We start from the raw sequence: 26,501 nt of genomic DNA, 5'->3' as shown, positions 1-26,501 counted from the left end.
AAATCCACCTTTAGATATATTCTAGCCAGCCACACATTTACGTGCAGCTCATCAGCCTTCACTTCCCTGCTTAGCTCAATATTTATTTATTGCACATCCACGGTCTGTGCCGCCTGCTGTGTTCAGGACAATCAAAGACACAGGTCGCTGCCCTGAAGCAGGAAGCCAAAGGCAAAGGTAATTCACAATTGACGGACACTCAGCTGCTTCTCTTCTTATGAATGAGCTGGCTTCCAAAGGGCTCTTCTGAGATCCATGTATTTAAGTCCCAAGGGACCTTGTCCAGGCAGCCCCCAAGAGTCCCCATTTCATAGATGAGAGCCAGACTTCTAACACTGGCCCCTGGGCCCCTGCGCTTTCCTGCACCCTGTGACCCCATGGCCCCCAGGCTAACTGACCCACCCTCACAGGCCTCTTCTCACCCACCCCATGCTCCCTTTTCTGCTTTATCTTTTCTTCTCCCAAAACATTTATTATGCTTACTTTGTCTCTCCCCTTTGTAAACTCGCCAAAGGCCAGTTTCTTTGCCTGTTTTACTCTCTGATATATTCCAAGCACCACCAACAGTGTGGGATACATAGTAGTTACTCAATAAATACCATATAAATAAACTGCAATGTGATTTTCTTCTAGTGAAGTGGTCTTATTTTTTTCAGATCAGAAGCCACCATGAGAAATACATCTTACATTGCCCCCCCCACATGCATATGTGTACCTATGCACGCATTCATGTACACACACGTGTGTATATAAGCATATATAAAACTGAAACAAGTTTCCCCAAATAACACTTACAATAAGTAATGCAGTCTTACATTTTTTTAATGAAAAAAAAAAATGCTATTTGTTACCTCCAAAAAAAAAACCATCCTGTTTGAAATATACTGTTCTCACACAGCTTTTTCTTAAAGAAAAGGAAAGAGGAAAAGAAAGAAAAGAAAAAGGAAGGAAGGAAGGAAGGAAGAAAAGTAAACTAAGAAACCTTTGCATAGTACAGAGGAGGCTATGACGTGGCAAAGGAAACACATGTATGAATTCAGAGGCAGGCGGGGGAGGGAGGGGGCTACTGGGCATTCATTTTAATGCTCAGCCTTTATTTGGAGGGGTTGTGATCTTTTATAGAAGGCTGGATTGCAGGACAGGAGACTGGGAATAAAAGAGAATAAGCTAAGTGGAGAGCTGGCAAAGCACAGGTGTGTGTGTGAAGGTACGGTAAGCAGACTCGATTTACTGTAACACACAACAGAGGAAGGGGAGGGATGCAGTGAAAAGTAGGTCATGCCAAAGGGCAGACACAAGCATCTCCTTAGCCTGGTTACCCAATGAGCAACCAACATGATTTCCTCAGATATACAAGAACTTTGCACGAGTGTCCCAAGTTCCTACTAATAATCCGCCACAGAAAGGGGGCAAAGTATGACCTGTAACAGGTCAGCGAAACAGGTCCAGGAAAGAATCCATTGCTTAGTTAAGTAGCTTTAAGAACACAATCCTTCTGGACTGGTTTCCTCATCTGTAAAATCTGGGATTGCCATAGGCTGTGCAGATTCCTTAAGCTTCTGACTCTAAGAATTCCTTTATGCCCATTTCCTTTGTTTGTCAAGACAACAGTTAGACAAGGTTCCATCTGTCAATTTTCCACATTTATCATCAATTACATGGAGACATTCTCCTTCCCTCAAAAAACTGATCAACTGTACAAAATTGACTGGCTTATTGCTAAAATATCTAATTTGTTTCCTTTTTTGTGTGTGTGGGGGGGGTTGGGAACCATGCCAGGGATCGAACATATATGCCCCTGCACTGAAAGAATGGCGTCCTAACCACTGGATCGCCAGGCAATTCCCTCTAATTTGCTTCTTAATAGATCAATTTCTAGATTTGTTCCCTGAAGCCTATGATCATATTACAGAGAACTCAAAACCCTAGGCATTTTTGCATATGCATGTCTCCAGCCCTCAAACTAAAGTTAGTCTTTACAGGAAGAAAACACTCCAACCCATAGAAAACTCTTGAGTTAAAAAAAAAATCAAACTTTTACTTTGCTTATTGATCTTGTACATTTGTGTTTCAGTTAACAGCACCATCTTGACATCAACTCAATCAGGGAACTGGGGGCTGGAAAGCCTCTTGGAACTTTTCCATTTTTTCCTCTTTACAAATGAGGAAGCTGGTCCAAAGTTTAGCTATCAATAATTTGCTTACGGTCACAGAAGGCACCCCCTCCCCTCTCCCCCCACCAGCCCTCACTCCTGGTTAGAGAACTTACTGCACACGGCAGTCTTGCCCACAAAGATTAGGCTGTTTTTCAATACAAGTAAGAACTGGGAGTTTTGAGGGAGTTCTCTTTTTAAGTTTTTTTTTCTCTCCTACTTGAGATTCAGAGGCAGATATGTTGCTTTCTAGTAAAGAACATTCCTAGAAATAATATAAGGGGGGGGGGGGCAGGGCCCATTTTCCCTAATGATGTGATGACAACTTAATAAATGGCTCTGCTTTAAAGAAGGGACACATAAGGCAAGCCTACACCTGATATTGTGCACAGGAGTCCACACTCCAACAACGTAGAAATTAAATCAATTAAAATTTCCTTTGGGGATCACTGAGGTCAAGTGTTTGGAAAACACTATTTTTAACACACAAACCAGGAAAAAAAGCACATAGCTCACACCAAAAAATACATGCCCTTCCCGTGAGGAGGCCAACAGCTCTGCATGCATTTAAGCTCAGGCAGGACTGGGCGCTATCAGGCACTCCAGGCTCGAGCTGATCCAGTTGTTTCCAGGAACAGAAATCATCTCCCAATGAATCAGAAACTGGCACTTACTACCCAGCACACACACACACAAAATCAAACTTAAATGAAAATAAACTGTTAAGGAAATGGATATTGCATCATCACATCTTTCTACTTCATTGCAATCTGAGGCAGAGCAAAACCCACCTCCATCTACATACACACACACACTCTCTCTTCCAGTATTCTGCACCAAATATTTATGCATTTCAAACCACCTATTGCTAAGAAAAAAGATATGAAGTAGTTTCTTAAATAGTAAATTATTTAAAGATAACTGGATAGATTAGGAAAATGATTTCAAGAGAGGAAGCCATCTTAAACCAACTTTAAGGGTCCTTGTTTTTCTGAGTCTCATTTTTTTTTCTTCCACTAAGTGAAGAAGATGGTTTAAGATTATATAATTTGCTTCCTTTTAAACTTATTTTTCAAGGCAAAAATACCTGGTTACAAACCTAAAATAGCACCTTCCTCCCTATCTCCACCATTCAAGATTGATACACTCATCTAGTCTTTCACATGTGTCTGCAAAGCCTATTCTATAACACTAAGCACCTCTCCCCAATCTGTGGCTTTTGCCCTAAGTTCTACAGCATCATAGCCCAGGAAACATAAAATACTGTGCAAACTGCAGTGCTACAAAAACCTGAAGTTAGCAATAAAGGGAATAGTGAGGGATGGTACAGAAACTATTCACTCATATTACAGTCCATCCTGACAGAGAAAAAAAGAAAATCTAGAATTGAACGAAACATCAGGCTGCCTTATCAAAGACCAATGAAAACAAAAACATGGCAGATACTAGTTAATACAAGCAGATTTTAGCCACTCCTATGTCTAACCTCAAACAGGAAACACTACAGACAGACCTTGCTTTACTGTACTTCACAAATACCACAATTTTTACAAATGGAAGGTTTGTGGCAACTCTGTCAAGCGAGTCTATTATTGGGCCACTTTTTCAACAACATTTTAAAAAATTAAGGTCTGCATTTTTTTTTTTTTAAGATGTAATGCTATTGCGCACTCAACAGATGACAGTATAATGTAAATGTAACTTTTATATGCACAAGGAAAGCAAAAAATCTGTATGACTTGCTTTATTCTTGTGGTCTGGAACCAAACCTGCAGAACCTCCAAGACACGCCTGGGTTCAATTCAACTTTCTGAGTCTTGAGCAAAAGGTGTAAGAAATAGAAGTATTATTGTCTTCTAGGTGAGCGAAAGAATTATTTTCATCAAAACTGCTTATGACATTCAGGCCTCCCAAACACACACAATCCACTGGTCAAAATTTGACCCAAGTATTTTTGTTTAGTTTAGGACATTACTGGTTTTATAACATACGCTTTTCCTACAAACACATTAAAATCCTCATTTTGTTGCTTCCCTGTTTTATTTACACAAGGGACAGGAAGAGGTCTCCAGTTCCATTCAACTCACATATGACCTTGGACTAGTCCTTGAACTTACAGGCAACTCAGCTGTCCCTCAGTAGGGAAGAGGCAATGTTTTTCCAGGCTGCCTTTGCACAGATCTGGAATTTCCCCTGGAATAACTTTTACAAATGCATAAGCGCCATACAAGATCCCTTGTTGGTGTCACACAGTTTGAAAAATGGAGTTGTAAAGAGATGTCCTTGATGGTCTCTCCAAACTGGGAGGGCAGGTGAAAATGATTGCAGAATTTCGACATCCTCTATCTCCTTGGTTATCTGAGTGTGACAAAAGGCATGGCAGGGTGGGAGTACATGGGCCACAGGCCATTTCACCTCCCAGGTCCCTTCCTCTCCGGCCTCCTAAGTGCTGCAGCCTGGGAAATGCTATGAACTCAGGGTGTGGAAAACTTTTGTCCCTCAGACATCCTCTGGAGACTCCTGCAAGGAGGAGGAAGGCGCCTTTCTGTCGAGCTGCAGGAAGCAGCCTCTAGCCCTCTCCGCAGGACACTCAGAGGTGGGGCAGGGGAGAGAACAAAATGTGGATGGGAGGCGTCAAAGGCATCTGAGGACTCTAGGCACTGACCTCAGCCTTCAGCTAGCTTTTGATTTTCCTCCTGGGGGCGGAAGGGAGAAGACATGAGAAGGCCACCCGGTTGAGGCAGAATGTGTGGATGGAAAAGGAGCTCACTTTCCACTGTGAAACTCACTCCAGTAGTAGCATAAAAAACAAGAATGAAGGATTAAGAGAGAGACTTGATTCCCACCATGTGTGTTGGCTTGACTTCAGCAAAGGAATACTGTTTTTACCTTTTGGTGCCCAAGAACATTATTTCCTAATAGGTAGGCCTTTTCAAGATGCCATTCAAAATGTTTCCAATGACCTCTGGGAGAAAACTTTCCCTTGGAAACATTATTTTGGAGTGCTTTCACTGAAGTAAGCACCATTCAGTAGAGTCAACGGAGACTAGAAAATGGTATCCAAAACTCCGTCTTCACATATTAAAGACAGAGGCTTGAGTTCTCGATTCACAAGGCCCCTGAGAGGGGACGCAGAGACCACTCATTTGTCAACCTGGGACCCTAACATTACAGCTCCCTGCCTACCAGCACAAAGAAACTGTGGAGTAACTGCAAGGCTCTGTTTGGCCACCGAATATTGTTTCCTCAACTGAATCAACTCCTGCCAAATGTATGTCTGCAACTGGAATCTACAGTCACAGACACCTGGTTGAAATCCTAGCTTGGTCATGTACAGTGAGTGATCTCAGGCAAGGTATTTAACTCTTTCAGGGCTCAGATTCCTCATCTTAAGGAATGGAAATAATTAGATCTACTTTGTGAGGTTGCATGAAGATTACATGTGACAATGAAAGCAAACTTAAGAATACATTTTAACTTCTATAATGTGGCTCAGCGGGTTGAGTCCGCCTGCAACACAGGAGATGTGGGTTCTATCCCTGGGTCAAGAAGATCCCCTGGACGAGGGCATGGTAACCCACTCCAGTGTTTTTGCCTGGAGAATCCCCATGGACAGAGGAGCCTGGCGAGCTACAGTTCATAGGGTCGCAAAGGGTCGGACATGCCTGAGGTGACTGAGCATGCACACATAATGTCACTACTATTCTGTTAAAAGTCTATGTATTTAAAAAAAGTCTATGTATTTTTTATAAAAATTAAAAAGGAGTATCCACACTAGAGAAGGCTGACTGTTGCTTATTAGAAACTATAAAAATTTTTATATATACGTATACATATATATGTACATAAACATATATATAGACATATACATATATGTATGTATAGGCTAAAAATACAAGACTTTATTCCTACCCACTGTTAATTATGATGGCAAGAAGGAAATAGCTAGTGAAAAAAAATGTTGAGACCCAACTAAAGAAGTTCCAGCAGAACTATACTTACTTATCATTAATGATGATAATCCTTAACAATAACACAGGCTCCCACAAGGAAAAGCGGAAACAGGCAGGAAGAGGCTTTCTCAGCTGGGAATCTTACCCCTTTCACAGTAATTGGATTTCTGACTAATTTGAGGTGGAAAGAAAACACCACTGATCATACTCCCTCCAGTCATCTATTCCTATAAAAATGTATTTTAACCCTACAGCACTGTCCTCCTTAAAAAGAGTAAGAATTACCCTCAAGTTCTGGAATTCCTCTCTACACAATGGCCACACAATCAGATACACAGACAACTGTGAAAATCCACTCCAGAAAAGCATTCTCCTCCTAATTTCATAGCCATGGAAAAGAGACACTTGCACTGTGCTTTTTAGGACACAGTGTTGGGCATTTATACCTTATGGCTGAGCATCAGTTTCCACCCCCCACTCCCACCACAGCGAGGACAATTTTTGATGTCCTGCATGCTATGTAGATTACTCCTTGTACTGTAGCCCCACAATGCCAAAGTATATTAGAGTTAAATCTTGCTAAAATGAACATTCAGAGAAATGACTCCGTTTAGAAGTTAAATTCTCTCTCCTCCACTGGATTCCAACTCATATCACTGTAAGCATTAGATTAAGTCAACTTTAAAAATGAAAACCACTCTTCTCCCCAGGTTTGCTTTATAATTTCAACAATAGGCTTCACAATGATGAGACTTTCTCCCAGCTGTACCATGAGCCTGCTTGCTCTGTAATGTTCTAAAGCACAGAGAATTTGGTCTTTAGCAATTTGGCAATGTCCAGGGAGGAAGGGGAAACATCTGAAGTTATTTTTACTTTTGCAAGTCCTCTGGTTGTACACAGTGAATGCTAGGGTGGGTCAAGTATTGTCTAGAACCTTCAGGGTCTTTTTTTTTTTTTTTTGCATGGCCTCATTTCCGTCTTCCTGTTGCTAGGAAGGGGAGCTAAGCATGAGAAAAGCGTGTTTACAATACTGGACCATCCTGTCCAGCACAAGGCTCTCTTCAAAAGAATACAATTCACTTCACCCACTGTACTTTGGATGCCCCATTCTTCTGAACCAAACCACCCTCCCCTGAATATTTTCAAATTGCATATTTACCCACCTAAGCCATAAAAATACCACTTTCATTTGAACATTGCATCATGGCTTAAAATCTCCATGGGGACACCAAGGGAAACCCAGGTACTTATTTTTGTATTTGAAACCACCTCTTGGAATCCCACCAAGCCTCTGATTAGAAGGCATCTCACCGGGGCCTCCCATACCCTCTTAAAGCCCCACAGTAGTTTTACAAGGAAGAGTTTAACTACTATCTATATTTTTCACTTCACAGTGACAAACTGTTTAATCATAACATGCTTTTCTATTAATCTGGCATATTTTCCATAACCAACCAAGCATTCCCCTTTAATGTAAAAACGCCCTGAAACTTTGCTCCATCTTTGGTTTTTGAACTACAAGAGAGAACAATAATAAACAAAGATAAAAAGGCTTTAGTTTTAAAGGGGCATCTAGTCTCTCACCTTTGCTCCAGAACAATAGGAAAATCCTTTGATTAGTCCAGTGTATTAAAACTTGGAACACTGCCTTCAATTAGCCATAGTTAATTGTTTAACTGTTTAAGCTTTTCAGTCTTTAAGGAGTTAGAGGTGGTGTTTCTCATAAGGTCCACAATTAGGAAGTTAAGACACAGGTAAGTCATTGATATGACACTTCTCATTCACTGGAGGGAAAGATGAAGTTGGAAGCTACTTAAGTCCAATTCTGTGGAGGAGGGAAACCAAGTCAGCTCTCTGTCTTGGGCTTCCAGCCAGTTTGGTGTAAGGTGTCACTCAGCATGAATTAAAATAAAATCTGTTTTTGTCAAAAGCAAAGTTTTAAAACCAGCTAGGAGAGAAAGTCAGTCTGCTGTGCTTCATTTTAAACGCTGAACAGTAGTGCTAATGAAAAAAATATGCACTCAGGTTTGGGCCACGCTGTAAATCTGGCATGCCACAATAAAAGTTAATACACGCAATTGCCAACATTTTCTCAGAAAACGACTCGAAATAACGTCTGAAAGCACATCTGCTAACTATTTGACACTCATTTCCCAGGACTTTAGTTCTATTAGGGGGACTGTTGACTTACAGGGCACCCCTCCGACCATTTGCTGCAGTCTGCAAGCCAAGATGGCACTATGTCCCTCCATTAATTTCTCACTTATGCTCCGCAAATTATCTCTGCAGAGGACCAGCCTGCAGGCCAGATGGATGCTGAATTAGTCAACCTCTTGGAGCTGCTGATAGATTTACATCCAGAGTTCTGCTGGTCTATTATTTTCTCTCAAATCTTCAGCAAATAGAGTTTTGAAAAAAAACAAAAAAGTAATCTGAGACTCGGTATTCTGCCTTCTTCAGAGCTATGATTTTTTTTCCCCCCATCCAAATGCGTCATATACCCCGCCCTCATGAATCTTTCGGTAACGGATGGCTGTGCCTGGACTGCATTCCTCTGCCTCACCGGCAATCAGTAAGGCAGCTTCTGAATCCTAAGAATGTACCCATTTGCTAGCCAAGTTGAGTGTAAAATGACTGGGGCAAAGCAAGCGTTGGGCAATATTTTCTTCTCCACTCTATATGCAGGGGTTCCCTCCTTCTCTAATTAGCACACACTGGGTACCGAACATCACAGGGACTGTGCTCAGCCCTTGCTGTTTGATCCTCAGCACCTCCCACCGCGGTAAATACAGTTATGACGCCCATGATGCAGGTGAAGGAGGTACGGCGAGGTGTCAATTCCCAGATTCACTCAGCTTGCAGGCTGCAGACCACTATTCCCACCCTGCCGGCCTCACCCAGGGTCCGCGCTCTGGAAGGCACGCGGAACTGTTAAGTTACACGTGGCGGCGTCGGTTTGCCGCGGCCAGAGGTGTAACTCCTGCCGAAGGATCAATGACTCGGCCCGCGAGGCTGGAGGTGGGGACAAGGGCACGGGGGGCAGGGGTCCAAAAGGCCGTCGCCTCGCTATACGGAAAAAGCCAGATAGCCTGTTGTGCTTCCTTCCTTTTGGCGGCCCCGGGATTCGCGGCGCGCGGGCGCCTCCTCCGGAGCCAAGGGCGTGGGCATCTCCATGGGGCATTTTAGGAAACCCAGTCCAACGCCCCAGCACGTGAAGGCACAGCCTTCCAGCAAGCGCCCCACATGCAAGCCTTGGGGCTGGCTAAAACAGCTGCAGTACTCTCCAGGGGCAGGCAGCCACCAAAGCAAGACTTTCCTGGCTAAGCCTGGGTTATTTTCCAGCGTTTAAAATATGTGAACAAAAACGGCTGGAAATTAAAAGTTTTTTGGTAAGTTCACTTTTAAGCAGTTGAACATTTTTTTCCAAGGGTCACCGCAGTCTACATATCCCTAAATAATAAGATTCTCAAGGGAGTCAACGCTGATTTTGGCTCGTAGGGTGAAGGACAGCAAAGGCCGAGCCCTGCAAAGGTCCTCAAACGGAAGAGAGCAGAAAGAAGGTCGCTCCGCGCCCCCTCGGAGCCAGAGGCCACCGCCTCGGATTTAGAATAAGAATAGAAAGACCGCCAGCGAGGCTGGGCAGAGGGACTACGCGTCTTGCGACCCCGACCTGGCCCTGTGCCCCCCAGCCCGGCCTGCACCCCCAGCCTGCGCGGGAAGTTATTGTGGGTTTCACTTCATCAGTTACGGTCGCTCCCCCGCCCCCCACCAGCCCGCAGCCCTTCCCAGAGCCCACGGGGCGCGTCAGCCCGCGGCCCCAGGGAACATTACCCGAGATTAAGACCTCCCTCCCCGGACGACGACCCTTGTTTTCCCCACACTCCACCTCCTGCACTCCAAGAAACACGGGCGACTCGGTTCCGAGCCTCCTCGGAAAGCGCTGCCAAAGCACAGAACGTCAGGCACCGACTTGACAAGGCAGGGTGACATTTCCTCCGCGGCGGGTTCCCTCCGCAGCTGGCTCTCGCGGCCGGCCGGATGGCAAGGCACAAGTCTAGCTTACGTGTTAGGATCATGGTGTCCGGCTTCTCTCTGCACATCAAGTGCGGCAGGGGACGGCGGGGGCGCGGTGGGGAAATCGAGGCAGCCCCAGGCAGCTCGGCTCCGGCGCCGGGACCCACGGCGGCACCCGAGACGCGCGCGCCCCTCCGAGAGATCCTCAGAGCATCCTTGCTCGCAACCCCAGAAAGAACGCGGGGTTTGCCCGAGATCGAAAAGCGGGAGCGCTCAGAGAGCTGAGCCAGAAGCCCGGGAGCGCTGCTGGCTCCTGCCGCAGGGAAGTTCGGCCATGGCAGGGACCGGAGCGCTGCACCCTCGTACTAGCCACAGGAGCGCTCTGCCTCCCGCCTAGCCGGCAGGCCGCGCCCTCCTGCAGCGCCCACCCCTGAGGGGAGGAACTAGACCCTGCGCGGCTCCTCCCCCAGCCGCCCCGGTCTCCAGCAGCGCCTCCCGCCGGCCTCAGGCTCCGCCCTGCTCTCCCGGCCCCGCCCCCCCACCCCGCACCGCCCAGCTAGCCCGCCACCGCCTGAGGCCTCCCGGGCAGCCCCCCTTCAAGCCCCGCCCCGTCCCTCCTCCGCCCGGGGCTGGAATGCTTTTCCCCTGGCCGGCAAATCGGCTAGAGGAAGCGCCTACAAGTCTCCCATTAGTGGTCTTGGGGGCAAAGGCAAATGCTGGACCCTGGAGGCATTTACTTGCTGGGGAGGTCTGGGCTCCACGCTGAGAACACCGCGCACTTTCCCTCATCTTTTTCTTGGTAGCTTTGCACACTTTTTTTTTTTAACTTGTTATCCTGCCTTTCATCATGATGGGAACTGCATAAATTCCTGGGAACCAAGGCGAGGTGGGGAGGGAGGGGTGAATCAGTGTTGCATTACATGTAAAATGGGAAGAAGACAACCTGTCCCTTGGACGTTCATCATTCAATGCTAAGGTGCGCAGGGGTACAGAGGAATGTAACTGACGCTGTGGTAGAGAGGGACAGCTGTTACTCCACGTGTCTAGTCTCCTGTGTGCAGCCAGACCCAAAGGTTTCCTAACCAAAGCCCTTGGGCCACAACCCAGTACAGCTCCTGGAACTGGTAGAGCTGACTCTAGACTGCAGAATTAGAATCTCTGATTTTGAGAATCTGCATTTTTTTTTTTTTTTTAAACAAGCTCTTGGGTGATTCTGGTGCACTGCAATTTGAGGACCCCTGATATAAAAAGGAAGCTTTATTTTAAAATATTACAATTGACTATAATCTCTGTAAAATTAAAAAGAAAAAAAAACTGATCGAGATTGCATGAAAATTTCCTTTGAGGCTAGTCAATGCTTTCTGCCTATTTCCTCTGGGTAAAGAAAACACCAACCTAAACCCATTCATTAAACAAATACATCCAGAGCATTTATTTACCATGAGCCAAACACTGTTCTAGGCCCTGGAGATTCAGCAATGAGCAAAAAAGATACACATCCCTTCCCTTCTGGAGTTTACTTCCTAGTGGGGAAGATGCACAATAAACAAAATAAGTCAGTGAAATATATATAATGTCTTAGATGGAGATATATAAAGTAGGGGAGGGGATGAGGAAGCTTGGAGCAGAGTCTGTTTTCAAATAGGGTTAAATACAATGGGAGAATTTAGTCTCTTGATTGGTTTAAAATGTATTGATTTCATAGCTGGGTCTTAGTTGACATACACGACTTTTTCACTCCATTTTCTTAAAAACAAAATAAAAACACTCATTTCACCACTGACTTCCTAATTTACCCAAACCGGAATTGGGCCCTGAGGAGTGGCATCCTGGGAGTGCATGGGGCTCCTCTATTTAATGGTTATTTCCAGGGCTTTTACCTACTTAGAGCTGCTGGGGACCCCAAGATAAGCAAGGGCAGGCCCGCCTCTGCCCGCTCAGAGTTTAGTCTGCTAACAAAGCAAAGGGCTTACGAGAAAGAGTTCTTGTAAGGGCCTGAAAAGTGGGGACCCGACCTGGCCCAAGAAGAAAGAAAAGGGAATGTCCCTCTGAAGTCCGGGAGCTGGAAGAACGCTCAAAACAGCTGCCAGCAAGGGGAAATTCGATTCAGGAGAAGCTGGAAAAATAAAGGCAAGAACTTTCAATTCCCTACACTACTGTGCTGACAATTTTTAAAAATCCTTAACAGCAAAAAACAATGTAAACCACTATAAAGAAAGAAGGCATCCCGTGATCAGATTTGCATTTTGAAATCTTTGCTCAGTGCGCAGTGTGTACTTCTTCAAAACTTGAAAAAGAGGAATATTTCCCTAAACTTCCCTTATACACTAAATTCTCTTGTTTAGAAACAATCCAAAACTTAAAAATATAGATACTCTAAGCCTCTCCTCCAAAACATATCAATTCTCAGAATATGTTCTTAATGCTTATTATTAGCTGGTTGAAGTTGTATTTTTCTTGAATTAGGTTTCCAGGAGTCTGTGCAAGCCTGATGTACCATCTGCCACTGTTATTAATCTTTCCAGAATAAGACCCGATAATGTTAATATTTTTGTCTCTTCTTAAGTCTCATTCCTTTCTCCTTGATTATTTTTTTTAATATCTTTTGATGTGGCCCATTTATTTATTCATTTTTGGCTATGCAGCATCTTTGTTGCTATGCAGGCTTTTCTCTAGTTGGGATGAGCGAGGGCTACTCTTGGCTGTGGTGTGCGGGCTTCTCATTGCAGTGGCTTCTCTTGTTGCAGAGCGTGGGCTTTAGAGCATGTGGGCTTCAGTAGTTGTGGCGCATGGGCTTGGTTGCTCTGCAGCATGTGGGATCTTCCCAGATCAGGGATCGAACCCCTGTCTCCTGCATTAGCAGGCAGATTCTTTACCACTGAGCCACCAGGGAAGACTCTTTCTCCTTGATTATTTATGTTGTCTTCTCTTGTTTCATTCCATCTCTTTGGAGGTTTGTGTGATGTGGATTGCTCACCATTTAAAAATAATAGTAACTCCAGATACATTTGCCTTGGTGATGCATTGGTTTTCATATAGCCTCCCCTGAATCTCATCATCTTCTTCCATTCTTTGGTTTCCTAACTTAGCCTGTGACCTGGGCCAAATCCCAAACTTTATTTTTTAAATTCTTACTCCCGTTAGAAATGGATATGCTACATTTAGAAAACTGCTACACTTGTAGAATGTGGCTGAAACAGGGACTTTTGGAATAGGCCACTTACCAACTGTGTGATGAATATATTATTTAGCCCCCTAAACTTTAGCTTCATCTTTGAAAAAAGAGGTTTGAAATAGTGCATATCTCATGAGGTTTATCATGAAGATTGATAAGCTCATGCACATTACGCTTAGCACATAGTAAGTACTTGATAAGGGTAGACATTATTATTATATATTACTAAATGGGCACATCAAACTAAGCCATGCAGTTAGTATTTAAATAGCCATCTAGGAGAAGATGAAAACAAAACAAGATTTTGATTTCAACCTTTGCGAATCTGAGAAACCTGTACAAACTGGGGCAAGGAAGAAGTGGGGACATCATTAAGAGTTAAATACACAGTGGTCCTTTCCGGATAAAAGAGGGTCCCCAGGAAAGAGCAGTGTCCTGCCTCTCCATTTAACCATCAACTCATCACCCACGGTTTCATTTGTCTATCACTGGAAGACGCCACTAGCCTGGGTTTGTCAACCAATGCGTGGCATGAGATTTGGATATTGAAACACTGGACTCCAAGAGGCATGGAATAAGGCAGCCCATTTCCCTGCCCACAGTATATATGGTCCTCTGATACTCCTTTGATAAATGAGAATAAAAAGCCCTCACAGGGACTTCACTGGGGGTCCAATGGCTAACACTCTGTGCTCCCAATGCGGGGGCTCCTGGTCAGGGAGAGAGATCCTACATGTCACAACTAAAGATCCTGCATGCCACAACTAAGAAAGATGCAGCCAAATAAATAAATATTTTAAAAAAAATCACAAGTAACCCCAGGTTTTGTTGCTACTGTTGCTGCTGCTGTTCCCAATGGTAGGTTAAAACCAACAACAAAGAAAATATTTGACATAAGGACCTGTGATGCTGCCCTTCACTTCCTGTCACGCTCCTCTCAGTCGGAGCATCAATTTCAAGTTATTCACAAGGATAGCCAGGCTCTGTCATCTACGTGGATGTTTTCATGTTCAAGGGTTGTATTACCAAGGTAAACAAACCACACGGTGAACTTCTAAACTGCCTAACAGAAGGCTGGGTGACTAATTGGGCTACTCTTTGATTCCCGTGTGTGGTAACTCGCTTCAGTTGTGTCCCTTTTGCGACCCACCAGGTTCCTCTGTCCATGGGATTCTTCAGGCTCTTTTCTGATGATTAATATTATGTATCATTGATATTGCCCTAGGGCATCCTTCTTGCTTTTTTTTTTTTTTTCATTAAAGAAAAGAATAGAACTCTGGTATCTACAGGCAGTCAGGCAGATAATGCCAGTGAGGAAAGCAAGTCACAGTGGGATGGTGAGAAGTTGAGGAACCAGGGGCCCCTCCAAGAGGGCAGTGTCGCTCAGGCCCACTTGGTTGTTGGCTTGTGTTAACACAGCAACCCATTGACCTGGGTTTAAAGATTTTTTTTCAAGAGCCCCTAGATTTCTAAATTTTTATACCACATGTCCCAATTTTTAGATGCCAGGAACTAATTTAAAAAAAACATTGAAACCCATCCCAGGTTCAACTTTGGGCTTCATTTAGCCCTGGGGCAGCTAGCTTAAACCTCTGCTCTAGTGATACAAGCCAAGCAATCTCTTTAAAAATTTATTTCTCTCCCACAGGAACTAAAAGACTTCTGAACTTGGAGAATGTTGTAATATAATTTGTGCTCAATGGACCATTGTGAAATGTGTGTGGGAAATAGTTTTTTATTTTTACTGTTCAAAGGAAATTTAATAATAGAAAGCAGTGAAAATAAGTTTGTAAACAGTATACAATTCAGAGAAATAATTAAATTTGAAATTTAATGGTTGTCCTTAAAACATTCATTTATGGTTAAGCTTCCATGACCCAAATCTGGATTCTTTTCCCACTGTCTACCCTGGTATTCAGCCTTTTCCAAAATATTTGAAACCCAGATGCCAGCGGGTATAGGATGGTGAAAGAAGAGAAAAAGCAAGGTTTAGGAGGTGAAATAAATTAGCCTGCTTTTAATTCTACCTAGAATAGTGGAGCCTGGCGGGCTAGTCCATATTGTTGTAGAGTCGGACATGACTGAAGTGACTTAGCATGCACGCATGCACACAATAGCTCTCTTATTCAGTCAGGCCTTTTTTTGACTACATCTTTTGAACACATGAAGTTTAAAATATGGGGAAGGTTAACAATCTATCAGTCAGCTTTAGTTCAGAGGAGGAAGTCCCTTGTTCCTGCATAAAGGTGGTAAAAATCTATTTTCTGGATAATAACTTAAGCCTCAAATATGATCCAGTCTAGCACAGAACTTTTATTATTCAACAAATATATATTAAACCCTAGAAAAAGGAGATGTGCTGATGATACAAAATTGAACAGGAATAAATAGGTTCTGGGATGTTATGTACAGAATGGTGATTATAGTTAAGAACATCTTACTGCATATTTGAAGGGCTTCCCAGGTGGCACTAGTGGTAAAGAACCCACCTGCTAATGCAGGAGAGTTAAGAGACTTGGGTCCGATCCCTGGGTCAGAAAGATGCCCTGGAAGAGGAAATGGCAACCCACTCCAGTATTCTCGCCTGGAGGGGTCCTGGGTTCCTCAACTTCTCACCATCCCACTGTGACTTGCTTTCCTCACCAGCATTACCTGCCTGAGTGCCTGGAGATACCTGAGTTCTATTTTCTTTTTTAATAGAAAAAATGAAAGAGGGATGCCCTTGGGCAATGACAATGATATATAATATTAATCATTAGAATAGAGCCTTGAGAATCCTGTGGACAGAGGAGCCTGGTGGCCCACAGTCCATAGGATCTACAGAGTCGGACATGACTGAAGTGACTTAGCATGCATGCATATTTGAAAGTTGTTAAGAGTAGATTTTAAAAGCTCTCACCGTAAGAAAAAAAAATTGCAACAATTTGTGGTTCAGTTCACTTCAGTTCAGTCACTCAGTCGTGTCTGACTCTTTGAGACCTCATGGACTGAAGCACACCAGGCTTCCCTGTCCATCATCAACTCCCGGAGCTTACTCAAACTCATGTCCACTGAGTCAGTGATGCCATCCAACCATCTCATCCTCTGTCATCCCCTTCTCCTCCCGCTTTCAATCTTTCCCAGAATCAGGGTATTTTCAAATGAGTCAGTTCTTTGCATTAGGTGGCCAAAGTATTGGAATTTCAGCTTCAGTATCAGTCCTTCCAATGAATGTTCAGGACTGATTTCCTTTAGGATGGACTGGTTGGCTCTCCTTGCAGTCCGAGGGACTCTCAAGAGTCTTCTCCAACACCACAAAACAAAAGCATCAATTCTTTGGTGCTCAGCTTTCTTTATAGTCCAACTCTCACATCCATACATGACTACTGGTAAAACCATAGCTTTGATTAGACGGACCTTTGTTGGTAAAGTAATGTCTCTGCTTTTTAAATATTTTGTCTAGGTTGGTCATAGCTTTTCCTCCAAGGAGCAAGCATCTTTTAATTTCATGGCTGCAGTCACCATCTGTAGTGATTTTGGAGCCCCCCAAAATAAAACCTGTCACTGTTTCCATTGTTTCCCCATCTACTTGCCATGAAGTGATGGGACCGGATGCCATGATCTTAATTTTCTGAATGCTGAGCTTTAAGCCAACTTTTTCACTCTCCTCTTTCACTTTCATCAAGAGGCTCTTTAGTTCTTCTTCACTTTCTGCCATAAGTGTGGTGTCATCTGTGTATCTGAGGTTATTGATATTTCTCCTGGCAATCTTGGTTCCAACTTGTGCTTCATCCAGACTGGCATTTTGTATGATGTACTCTGCATATAAGTTAAATAAGTAGGGTGACAATATTCAGCCTTGGCATACTCCTTTCCCAATTTGGAACCAGTCTGCTGTTCCATATCCAGTTCTACCGGAGGCAGTTAAGGTGGTCTAGTATTCCTACCTCTTGAAGAATTTTCCAGTTTGCTGTGATCCACACAGTGAAAGGCTTTGGCATAGTCAACAAAGCAGAAGTAGATGTTTTTCTGGAACTCTCTTGCTTTTTTGATGATCCAACAGGTGTTGGCAATTTAATATCTGGTTCCTCTGCCTTTTCTGAATCCAGCTTGAACATGTGGACGTTCACAGTTCATGTACTGTTGGAGAATTTTGAGCATTACTTTGCTAGAATGTGAGAAGAGTGCAATTGTGCGGTAGTTTGAGCATTCTTTGGCATTGCCTCTCTTAGGGACTGGAATGAAAACTGACCTTTTGCAGTTCTGTGGCCACTGCTGAGTTTTCCAGATTTGCTGGCATATTGAGTGCAGCACTTTCACAGCATCATATTTTAGGATTTGAAATAGCTCAACTGCAATTCCATCACCTTCACTAGCTTTGTTCATAGTGATGCTTTCTAAGGCCCACTTGACTTCGAATTCCAGGATGTCTGGCTCTAGGTGAGTGATCACACTATTGTAGTTATCTGGGTCATGAAGACCTTTTTTGTGTCGTTCTTCTGTGTATTCTTGCCACCTCTTCTTATAATATTTGTGGTGATGGATGTTAATTAGACTTATTCTAGATTTATCACGGTGATCATTTTGCAATATATACTTATATTGAATCATTATGTTATACTCCTGAAACTGATATAATGTTATATGCCAATTATATCTCAGTTTGGAGCTTCCCTTTGGCTCAGCTGGTAAAGAATCCGCCTGCAATGCAGGAGACCTGGGTTGGATCCCTGGGTTAGGAAGATCCCCCAGAGAAAGGAAAGGCTACCCACTCCAGTATTCTGGCCTGGAGAATTCCATGGACTGTATAGTCCATGGGATTGCAAAGAGTTGGACACGACTCAGCAACTTTCACTTTCATATCTCAATTTATAAAAACCTCAGTAAATGACGAAAACAAACAAAAAAATAGAATATAACAAGAAGGCTTGGAAGAGAAAGCTCTTCGGTAGAAAATAAAAACAAATACAGTCTGCCACAGTTCACTGGTGTGCTGGACATGCTGAATTCTCAATCTTGGTTTGGTAAACCAGTGGGCATGCTTTCCTGAGATAATTATAATATTCCCAGTAGAATCTCCTTTGAAAGGTTATTTCATTTAATACCTGAGATAGTTAATCAGCCCATGGTCTCACAGCCCAAATGGCAGAGAAGTGACCCCAGGACCCCTAATCAGTGCCTGGGCCACCCCCAACTTCCATCTGTGCTTCACCAAGGATGGCTCTGATTCTTTCAAGTGGCCTTTGACAAAATTTGCGATCCTTTTTGAATCCACAGAAGAAAATGGCCTAATTTCCCATTGAATTAGCCAATTTTAATGGCATGCGTTTGATTCTTTGTCTATTCTGACATTATCCTCAACTGAACAGGATTTTTTTTTTTTTTTTTAATTTTTTTATTAGTTGGAGGCTAATTACTTCACAACATTTCAGTGGGTTTTGTCATACATTGATATGAATCAGCCATAGATTTACACGTATTCCCCATCCCGATCCCCCCCCCCACCTCCCTCTCCACCCGATTCCTCTGGGTCTTCCCAGTGTACCAGGCCCGAGCACTTGTCTCATGCATCCCACCTGGGCTGGTGATCTGTTTCACCATAGATAGTACACATGCTGTTCTTTTGAAACATCCCACCCTCACCTTCTCCCACAGAGTTCAAAAGTCTGTTCTGTATTTCTGTGTCTCTTTTTCTGTTTTGCATATAGGGTTATCGTTACCATCTTTCTAAATTCCATATATATGTGTTAGTATGCTGTAATGATTTTTTTATTTTTGAGCTTGTAGCAAATAACTTATTGAAAGCTGAGGATGGACAATGCTATTTTTTAAGAACTAATAATATTTAATCTTTTGCTTTCTTATTTAACTTTTGTGACTATAAAATATTCATTGTTTAAAAGTTTTGAAAATATGAAAAAGTATAAAGAAGAAAATAAAAACCTCATAACTGCACTACCAGAGACAACTGGAGATGATTTACATTTTTATGTCTCTCTTCCCAGTCTGTTTTTCTAAGGACAGATTCTTTATTGTACAACATTGGGATCACAGTGTATATTGTTTGTAACATTTTCTTTCACTTCATATACCTGAAGAATATAGCTTTTTAAAGTTGCTTCATATTTCTTCTTATGGATATACAACAAATTGTTAATCAGTATTGAACTTCAAATTTTTCCCCATTTTTCCTTTAACAGACATTCTTGTATAAAAAATTTTAAACACCAAGAATGATAATTTCCTTTAGGAAAATTCACTTACTTTGAATTGAGAGGCAGAAGGACATTAGGACATTTGATATATGTTTTTAAATTGTCATTCAGAAAGTCTGTACTTATTTGACATTTTTACCAGTGTCTGAATGTACCCATTTCTCTACAATGTTAAGCATCGTAACATTATAATTTCCATTACTAATTTAATAAGCAAAAATATATTATCTCATTATCAAGTCTACATTTGTTTGAATATTAAACTGGATTAATTTATTATAGTAAAATATATGTAACATAAAATTTATTTTAACTGCTTTTAAGTGTACAGCTCAAAGGCACAGAGTGCATTCACATCATTTTTCTAGCTGTCACTACTATCCATTGCCAGAGTTTTGTCATCCTCCCCAGCTAATTCCCCATTCTTCTTTCCCTAGCCTCCAGGAACCACTGTTCTACTTGCTGTCTCTGGGAATTTGACTATTCTGTGTAGCTCATATAACTGAAATCATACAGTATTTGTCTTTTTGTGTCCAGACCTTTTGTTATACTGGTTGAGTGTTTTCATATTTATTAACCAGTGATAATTTTAAAACTTGCCTATCTAATCCCACAGTTTTGTTCTTTTTTTTTTGATGAAGCATTTTGTCTTTTCTTAAAGATACTAACCATTTGTCATTTATTATAAAAATATTTTTAGGAGTTTGTTATCTACCTTTTAAGCTTGATTATGATATTTAAAAAATTAACAAACAAAATTCAAAGATCTTATTTGTTTTTCTTAATGATTAACTAGGAATTTACTTAAGTAGTTTTCCCAATGTGGTTTGAAGCCAGAAATGCTAAGACACAAAATCAATTTGCAAAGCAAGGTCATTTAACAGGTGGGACTTTTGCTTTAGTTATAAGTTTCATTATTCACTCAAAGAAATATTCTAGGTATCTTATTTGATTTTTCTGTTTACTCTAGCATCACATATAGATGCTATATATAGAGTAAGGCCTCCATAAATACTTACTGCAAAAGGCTGGCGGGTTTAGTGTATAAGTTGGAGACCTAGGGGCACTGAGTTTCCATAGTTTTGAAAATCTGCGTGAAATCATTCATGAGTTTGTTTTTACAAAAGAGATGTTTTGTGTTCACCTGAGTTGTAATGTGTTGCTTTTCTTCATAGTAGATTGCATCTTAAAAATACTATGGCATGGGTTAGGGCGACTGCCTGAAAAATAATAAATAGCTCTTTTTCTCAGCTGCTAACTACAGCATGTTGGCAATTATAGTATTATTTCTGGAAACCCCTACACAGCTCCAGATCATTAACTTACTTTAATGGCCAGCAGGAGAATGAAGTTGCAGTCAGTCGTCAAGCTTTACTTTTCATGCATAGCTAACTCAGTCAATTATCTCTTATGAATTCAGTTGAATTAAGCTGCTTGGGGGGAACTACATGACAACACATTAGACATTTTAAAAATAGCCCTGGTTACAGGAGTCATGAATTGTGAAAGACTGACGTTTGAAGATTTATCAGGAGATACCAGAGTAGATTGACTCTTCTCCTATACAAATATTCTGCTGCTGGACTCACAGCTATTTCTGTATTGATTATTGTCATCTTTTTCATGGGTTGACAAAACAAACATACAATAAAGGGCAAAAAAATTAGAAAGCCCACTCAATGTCACAACTGAGTTCTCCAGGTCTGAATTAGAAAAATGAATCTGTGAGGGTCCTTCAGTTCATGCATGTGTAGAAGAAAGAATACTGATGTAACTCACGTTTCTGCCCTGGTCACAGACACTATCAGTGACCTTGAGTTGCTTACATAATATTATCGCTTGTTCCTTAGTTTATCTTAAAAATTAGATATATTAGACATACATGATATGTTTGTATTATGTTTTACTGTGCTGTGCTCAGTGCTCAGCTGTGTCCAACTCTTTGTTACTCTATGGACTGTAGCCCACCAGGCTCCTCTGTTGATGGGATTCTCCAGGCAGGAATACTGGAGTGGGTTGCCATTTCCTTCTCTAGGGGATCTTCCCAATCAAGGGGTCAAACCCGCATCTCCTGCATTGGCAGGCGTTTTCTTTACCACTAAGCCACCTGGGAAGCCTCTATATTTTATTATAGATAAATAAATACAGATATAACTTATATGACAAGACAAGAATACTGGATCATTTAGCTAAGGATTTTAGGCTGAAGACATAGTATAATTTGGAGGTGAACATTATTATCACAGATAAGATATTTAACTCAGAGAGATTATACTTAGTAGCTTGCTTGATTTAACATTGTTAAGAACTGAAGAAGCAAAATCCTGGGTCTCTCTGCAATGATACTTGTGAGCTCGGAGCAGGTTTTTGGGTCTCACCTTTCCTAGAATGTAAATTGAGGGGACAGGACCAGTGATTCTCACAGTTCCTTTCAGCCATCTATAGGTTCTAGTTTGTCCTGATTTACAGTGTAAAGCTGAATTTACACTCTCATTCCTTTCCTTGTTTAGAGCTCTAACATATCCAACTTTCAAAAAATCTACTAATTTAAAAACATAGTGGAAAGGAAGAAGCATCCACTCTTTCGGCCACCATGCCTCACACCAATTCAAAATAGATCATGGTGTCCCCTGAGTGCACAAATCCCAGGATTTCACCTGCTACGGCAGAACTCTTTTCCTGTGACAGTTTCTCACGTACAGAGCCACATTTCTTGAAAATCCCCAAGTAAAGCTGAACACCCTCCTTGACTATCACTGAGGCCCCATGAGGTATGTGGTGTGGTCCCTATACAGGCTCGTGAAATTCGGACCATGCAGTTTGGTTGTGTAGAATTTCAAGGCTCTTTGCCAAAACGACCTTCTTAAAAATGATCTCTTCCTTTTTTCCTGTGTCATTGCTCCAATTTGCCAATCATATTTTGATTTTAATCTTCCCATCTGGATTTTGAAGTGGAATACCTGTATTTGTGTGATTTCTTTCACACTTTTCACTAAGAGTTATTTTCCACTTTTCATTCATTTAGTCTCTCTTCAAAATTTATTCTCCTTTGTAAGAACCCTATTGTGATTGTTATAAAAGAATATAAAACCACCATGGCAAAGTATTACTGACAGAATATTTTGGATCCATGCATTTCCTCACAGTGATACAAACAGTTTTAAAACAACTACCAAACTAATAAAAAGATGACAATATATGTGCTGGCTGTCTTGCTTTTATGCACTAAAACCTGCTACATCTGAGCCATTATCTAGTATGTTTGGCATGTAACAATACTCTTTTGCATAGTGCTCTTAAATATAAATGAAATTTCATTTTCAATAATATTCAATAATTAAGCAGGATATTTTGTTGTATTTTCTTCTGATCTTTTTCTTCTCTCATCTTCCATTTCCCACCTCCCAGATGTTTTTTTCCCCTTTTATAGCCCAACTATTTCACATTCTGGAAAAGGTAAAACTATGAAGACAGTCAGAAAAAAAGATAAGCAGTTGCCAGGGGTTAGAAGGGAGGGAAAATGATCAGGTGAAGTATAGAGGATTTTTAGGGCAGTAAAACTACTTTGTATGATACTATAATAGTAGATACATATTATCATACATTTGTCCAAACCCATGGAATGTTTAACACCAAGAGTGAATCTTAAATGTTGACTGTGGACATTGGGTGATAATGATCTGTCAGCGTAGGTTCATCAATTTTAACAAATGTACCACTCTGGCGAGGGATGTTGATAAAAGAGGAGGTTATGCATGTGGGAAAGGGATTGGAGTTATATGAGAAATTCCTTCCTCTCAATTTCACTGTGAATATACATCTGCTGGAGAATATAAAGCCTATTAAAAAATATGAGAGGCTTTAGAAGAACATGGAATCTCAAATGATAAGGACACCAAACACCATAACTGTTTTGGTGTCCTATTAACAGTAAATATAGAAAATGGAGCAAAGGGGCAACATCTGAGTTCATGGTAACTGAGGATTTCTCAGGACTGATGAAAGACTTCAATTCACAAGTATAGGAGGAATAATGTATACCAAGCAGAATAAACAGAAATCCACACCTAGACACCATTTAGTGAACCTGCAGAATATTACTAAAAGAAACAAATATTAAAAGCACTTGAGAGAAAAGAGAAATCATCTACAGAAAATGGTAATTAGATTGATGGTGTACCTCACAACAACAAAAAAGCAAGTCAGAGAACAGTGGGATATCTTTGACTTGGGGTGGGAAGATAACTTTGAAGTATGTGCCCCCCAAATTTTTTTAAGGATGACGGTAAAAAAACATTTTCAGGTAAGTAAGAATAGAAGGAGTTAACAACCAACAGAACTTTACTAATGGAGATTTGGAAAGACATACTTAAAGAAAAGGGAAAATGACCTTAAAAGTCTGAGATTCAAGAAAGAATAGAGAGCAAAGATTGCAGGTAAATTGGGAAAAAACCTTGTCTATGGAAAATAAAAACAGTATTAACAATGATAATAACAGGTTTATTTGTGGAGCTTAAAAAAGCCAACTACAGAGACAACAGCAAGTCAGGAAAGAATAATTGCAGTAGAGTGTTCTAAGGTCCTTGTGTTTATTTATTAAGTATGCATAGCAAAATTTCAAGAATAATCTCTACAAGAATAGAAATAGTGCATTACTTCTAAACTAGTATAGGGAAAAACTGGAATAAGAAAAGAAAGATTTTGAAATGTTCTGAAACATAAGAAAACAAAGATTTTGAAATGTTTTGAAGCAAAAAAGGCTGAGGATAAAGACAAAGGAGAGAGCAGGTCAAATGAAAAACACAAAATGAAGGGACACATATATTCAAATATGTTAGTATTTATCAGTAATAATATAAATGGTCTCAAGTTGTCACGTAAAAGTTGAAACTTACAGATTATATTGGTCGCTTAAAAATAAAAATACAGCTATATATTATTTGAACTACATTAAAAAGATTGGAATATGGAAAGGCTGAAAGTAAAAGAATAGAAAAGAATTTACCAACCAAATACAAATCTAAAAAAATTAGGGTACCTATGTAAATACAAATAAAAGGCTTCAATTCAAAAAGGACTATAAATGATGAAAACTTATTACACGGCACAAAAAAAGCTCATTTAATGAGGAAAATAAAGTAATTCTGAAGCTGTGTGCCTCTAATAAAATAACCTCAAAATTTACAAAGCAAATATTGGTAGAATTTGAGGGAGAAATGGACAAATATCATATTGGTGAGAGATTTCAACATACTGCTCTCAATTCTGGATAGGTTGAGCAGGCAAAAAGAAAAGTAAAATAGGCAAGTTTTAATGACCTTGTATAGATATCTGTACCCATCAATTAAAAAAAAGAATATATACATTCTCAACATTGCAATATTAAGACCAAGCAAACGAGACAAAATAAAACCACTGACCATATACTAAGCCATAATGCAAATCTCAACACATTTTAAAGAAGTGGTATCATGTCAACCACTGTGGTAATTTTAAAACACACGTTACAAAACCTTTTGCAATCCTCTCATCAAGTGATAGAATCAGTGTCCCCTCTCCTGGAACCCAGGAGGTCCTTGTGACTTTCAATGACTAGAATGTGGCCCAAGGGCTTCTGCCCTACTTCCAAGGTGGGTTAGAGAAAGTCACGTAGCTTCCGCAAGTTTTTCTTGGACAGCTGCTTGCTCTGGTGTCTTCCAGGTAACAAGTGTGGCTGCCCTGAGTTCCTGATGTGGAACTTCCAAATGGAAGGGCCAGGACAGAGGTGCCAGAAGAAATCCAGCTGTTTTGAATTTCCCCCGCCCAGGCACCAGTCATGTGAATGGAGATCCTAATTCCAGTCACTTTCTGACTGCAACTGTCCAAGAGACTCTGAGGAAAGCCTAGGTGATCCAGTCAACCTCCAGAGGAAAATGCATGTGATTGCTACCACCCTATGCCCCTAGTAGTTTGTTCTACAGAAATAGATAATCAGAACAACCACATTCTCTGACCAAAATGCAAATAAGTTAGAAACCAGGAATAACAATATCCGCTACCACTCCAGTACTCTGGCCTGGAGAATGCCATGGACTGTATAGTCCATGGGGTCACTAACAGTCGGACATGACTGAGCAACTTTCACGTTGACTCATAATTTAAGAAACTACTAAATATCTCATGATTGAAGAAGAAATTATAATGGAAAGTGTTAAATATTGAATGACAGTGAAAATAGTGCATATTTTAAATGGTGAAATAGAGTGGAAACAAGTATTTGATAAAATATATAAACTTAATTATTTATATTAGCAAAGAAGAAAGGCTAACTATTAATAAAGCACCCAGTTTTGAAAAAGAATGAGGGAATTAACTCAAAGAAGGCAAAATAAAGAAATTAATAAAAGAGCAAAAATTAATAAAATTAGAAGATAGGAAAGGCATGGAAAACAAGAAGTGAACAAACACATGGCAAGACACTTAAATTGGTTAGTAATAAAAAATGAAAATCAAGACTATATTTCACATATATAATATTTACAATGAAAAAGTCTGGTAATGTCAGGAAGTGTTAGAAAGATGAGAGCCCATTTATATTGCTGGTTCAACCTTCTAGGAAAGCAATTTTATATTCATTTTAAAGCTGAACACTGACTCTGCTATGACCCAGTAATTCTGCTCTGAGGCTTGTTGCCTAGAGAAACTCTTGCAACTGTGCATCTAGAAAACTGAAGGAACAGTACACTAATATTATATTCGAAAAAATGAAATAATCTATAATCTAAATGTCCATCTAATGGAGAACAGATCTTTTAAAATGGAATATTTACACAGTGGAATACTACACGAGCAGTGAAAGTAAGTGAGCCACAGCTACATGGAACAATATTGGACAACTCTTTAAAACAATGTTGGGTAAAATATCAACATTAAAAATGAAGCCTTACATGGTAAAAACATTTCATAAAATGTAGAGGGAATAATAAATTCAACAATCAGGATTGTGTTAGCCTCTGGGGTCAAGGAGACTAGC

General features: G+C 41.0%; 1 protein-coding gene across 8 annotated transcripts in view; it reads right to left on the bottom strand.

The window, feature by feature from the left end:
- DLC1 (DLC1 Rho GTPase activating protein) overlaps positions 1–26,501 on the bottom strand; it is a 415,436-nt gene that overhangs the window by 35,177 nt on the left and 353,758 nt on the right. The window contains exon 1 of one of the 8 annotated variants that reach the window (XM_043454527.1): positions 10,170–10,522. The exons of 6 other annotated variants lie outside the window; for them this stretch is intronic. In XM_043454527.1, coding sequence (XP_043310462.1) covers positions 10,170–10,206 — 37 coding nt within the window. In that variant the 5' untranslated portion in view covers positions 10,207–10,522. One more of the 8 variants, XM_043454530.1, reaches the window with a different exon arrangement.

This window comes from Cervus canadensis, chromosome 31 (assembly GCF_019320065.1).
Source record: "Cervus canadensis isolate Bull #8, Minnesota chromosome 31, ASM1932006v1, whole genome shotgun sequence".
Taxonomy (NCBI): domain Eukaryota; kingdom Metazoa; phylum Chordata; class Mammalia; order Artiodactyla; family Cervidae; genus Cervus; species Cervus canadensis.
This window is presented reverse-complemented; position numbering and strand designations above follow the sequence as displayed.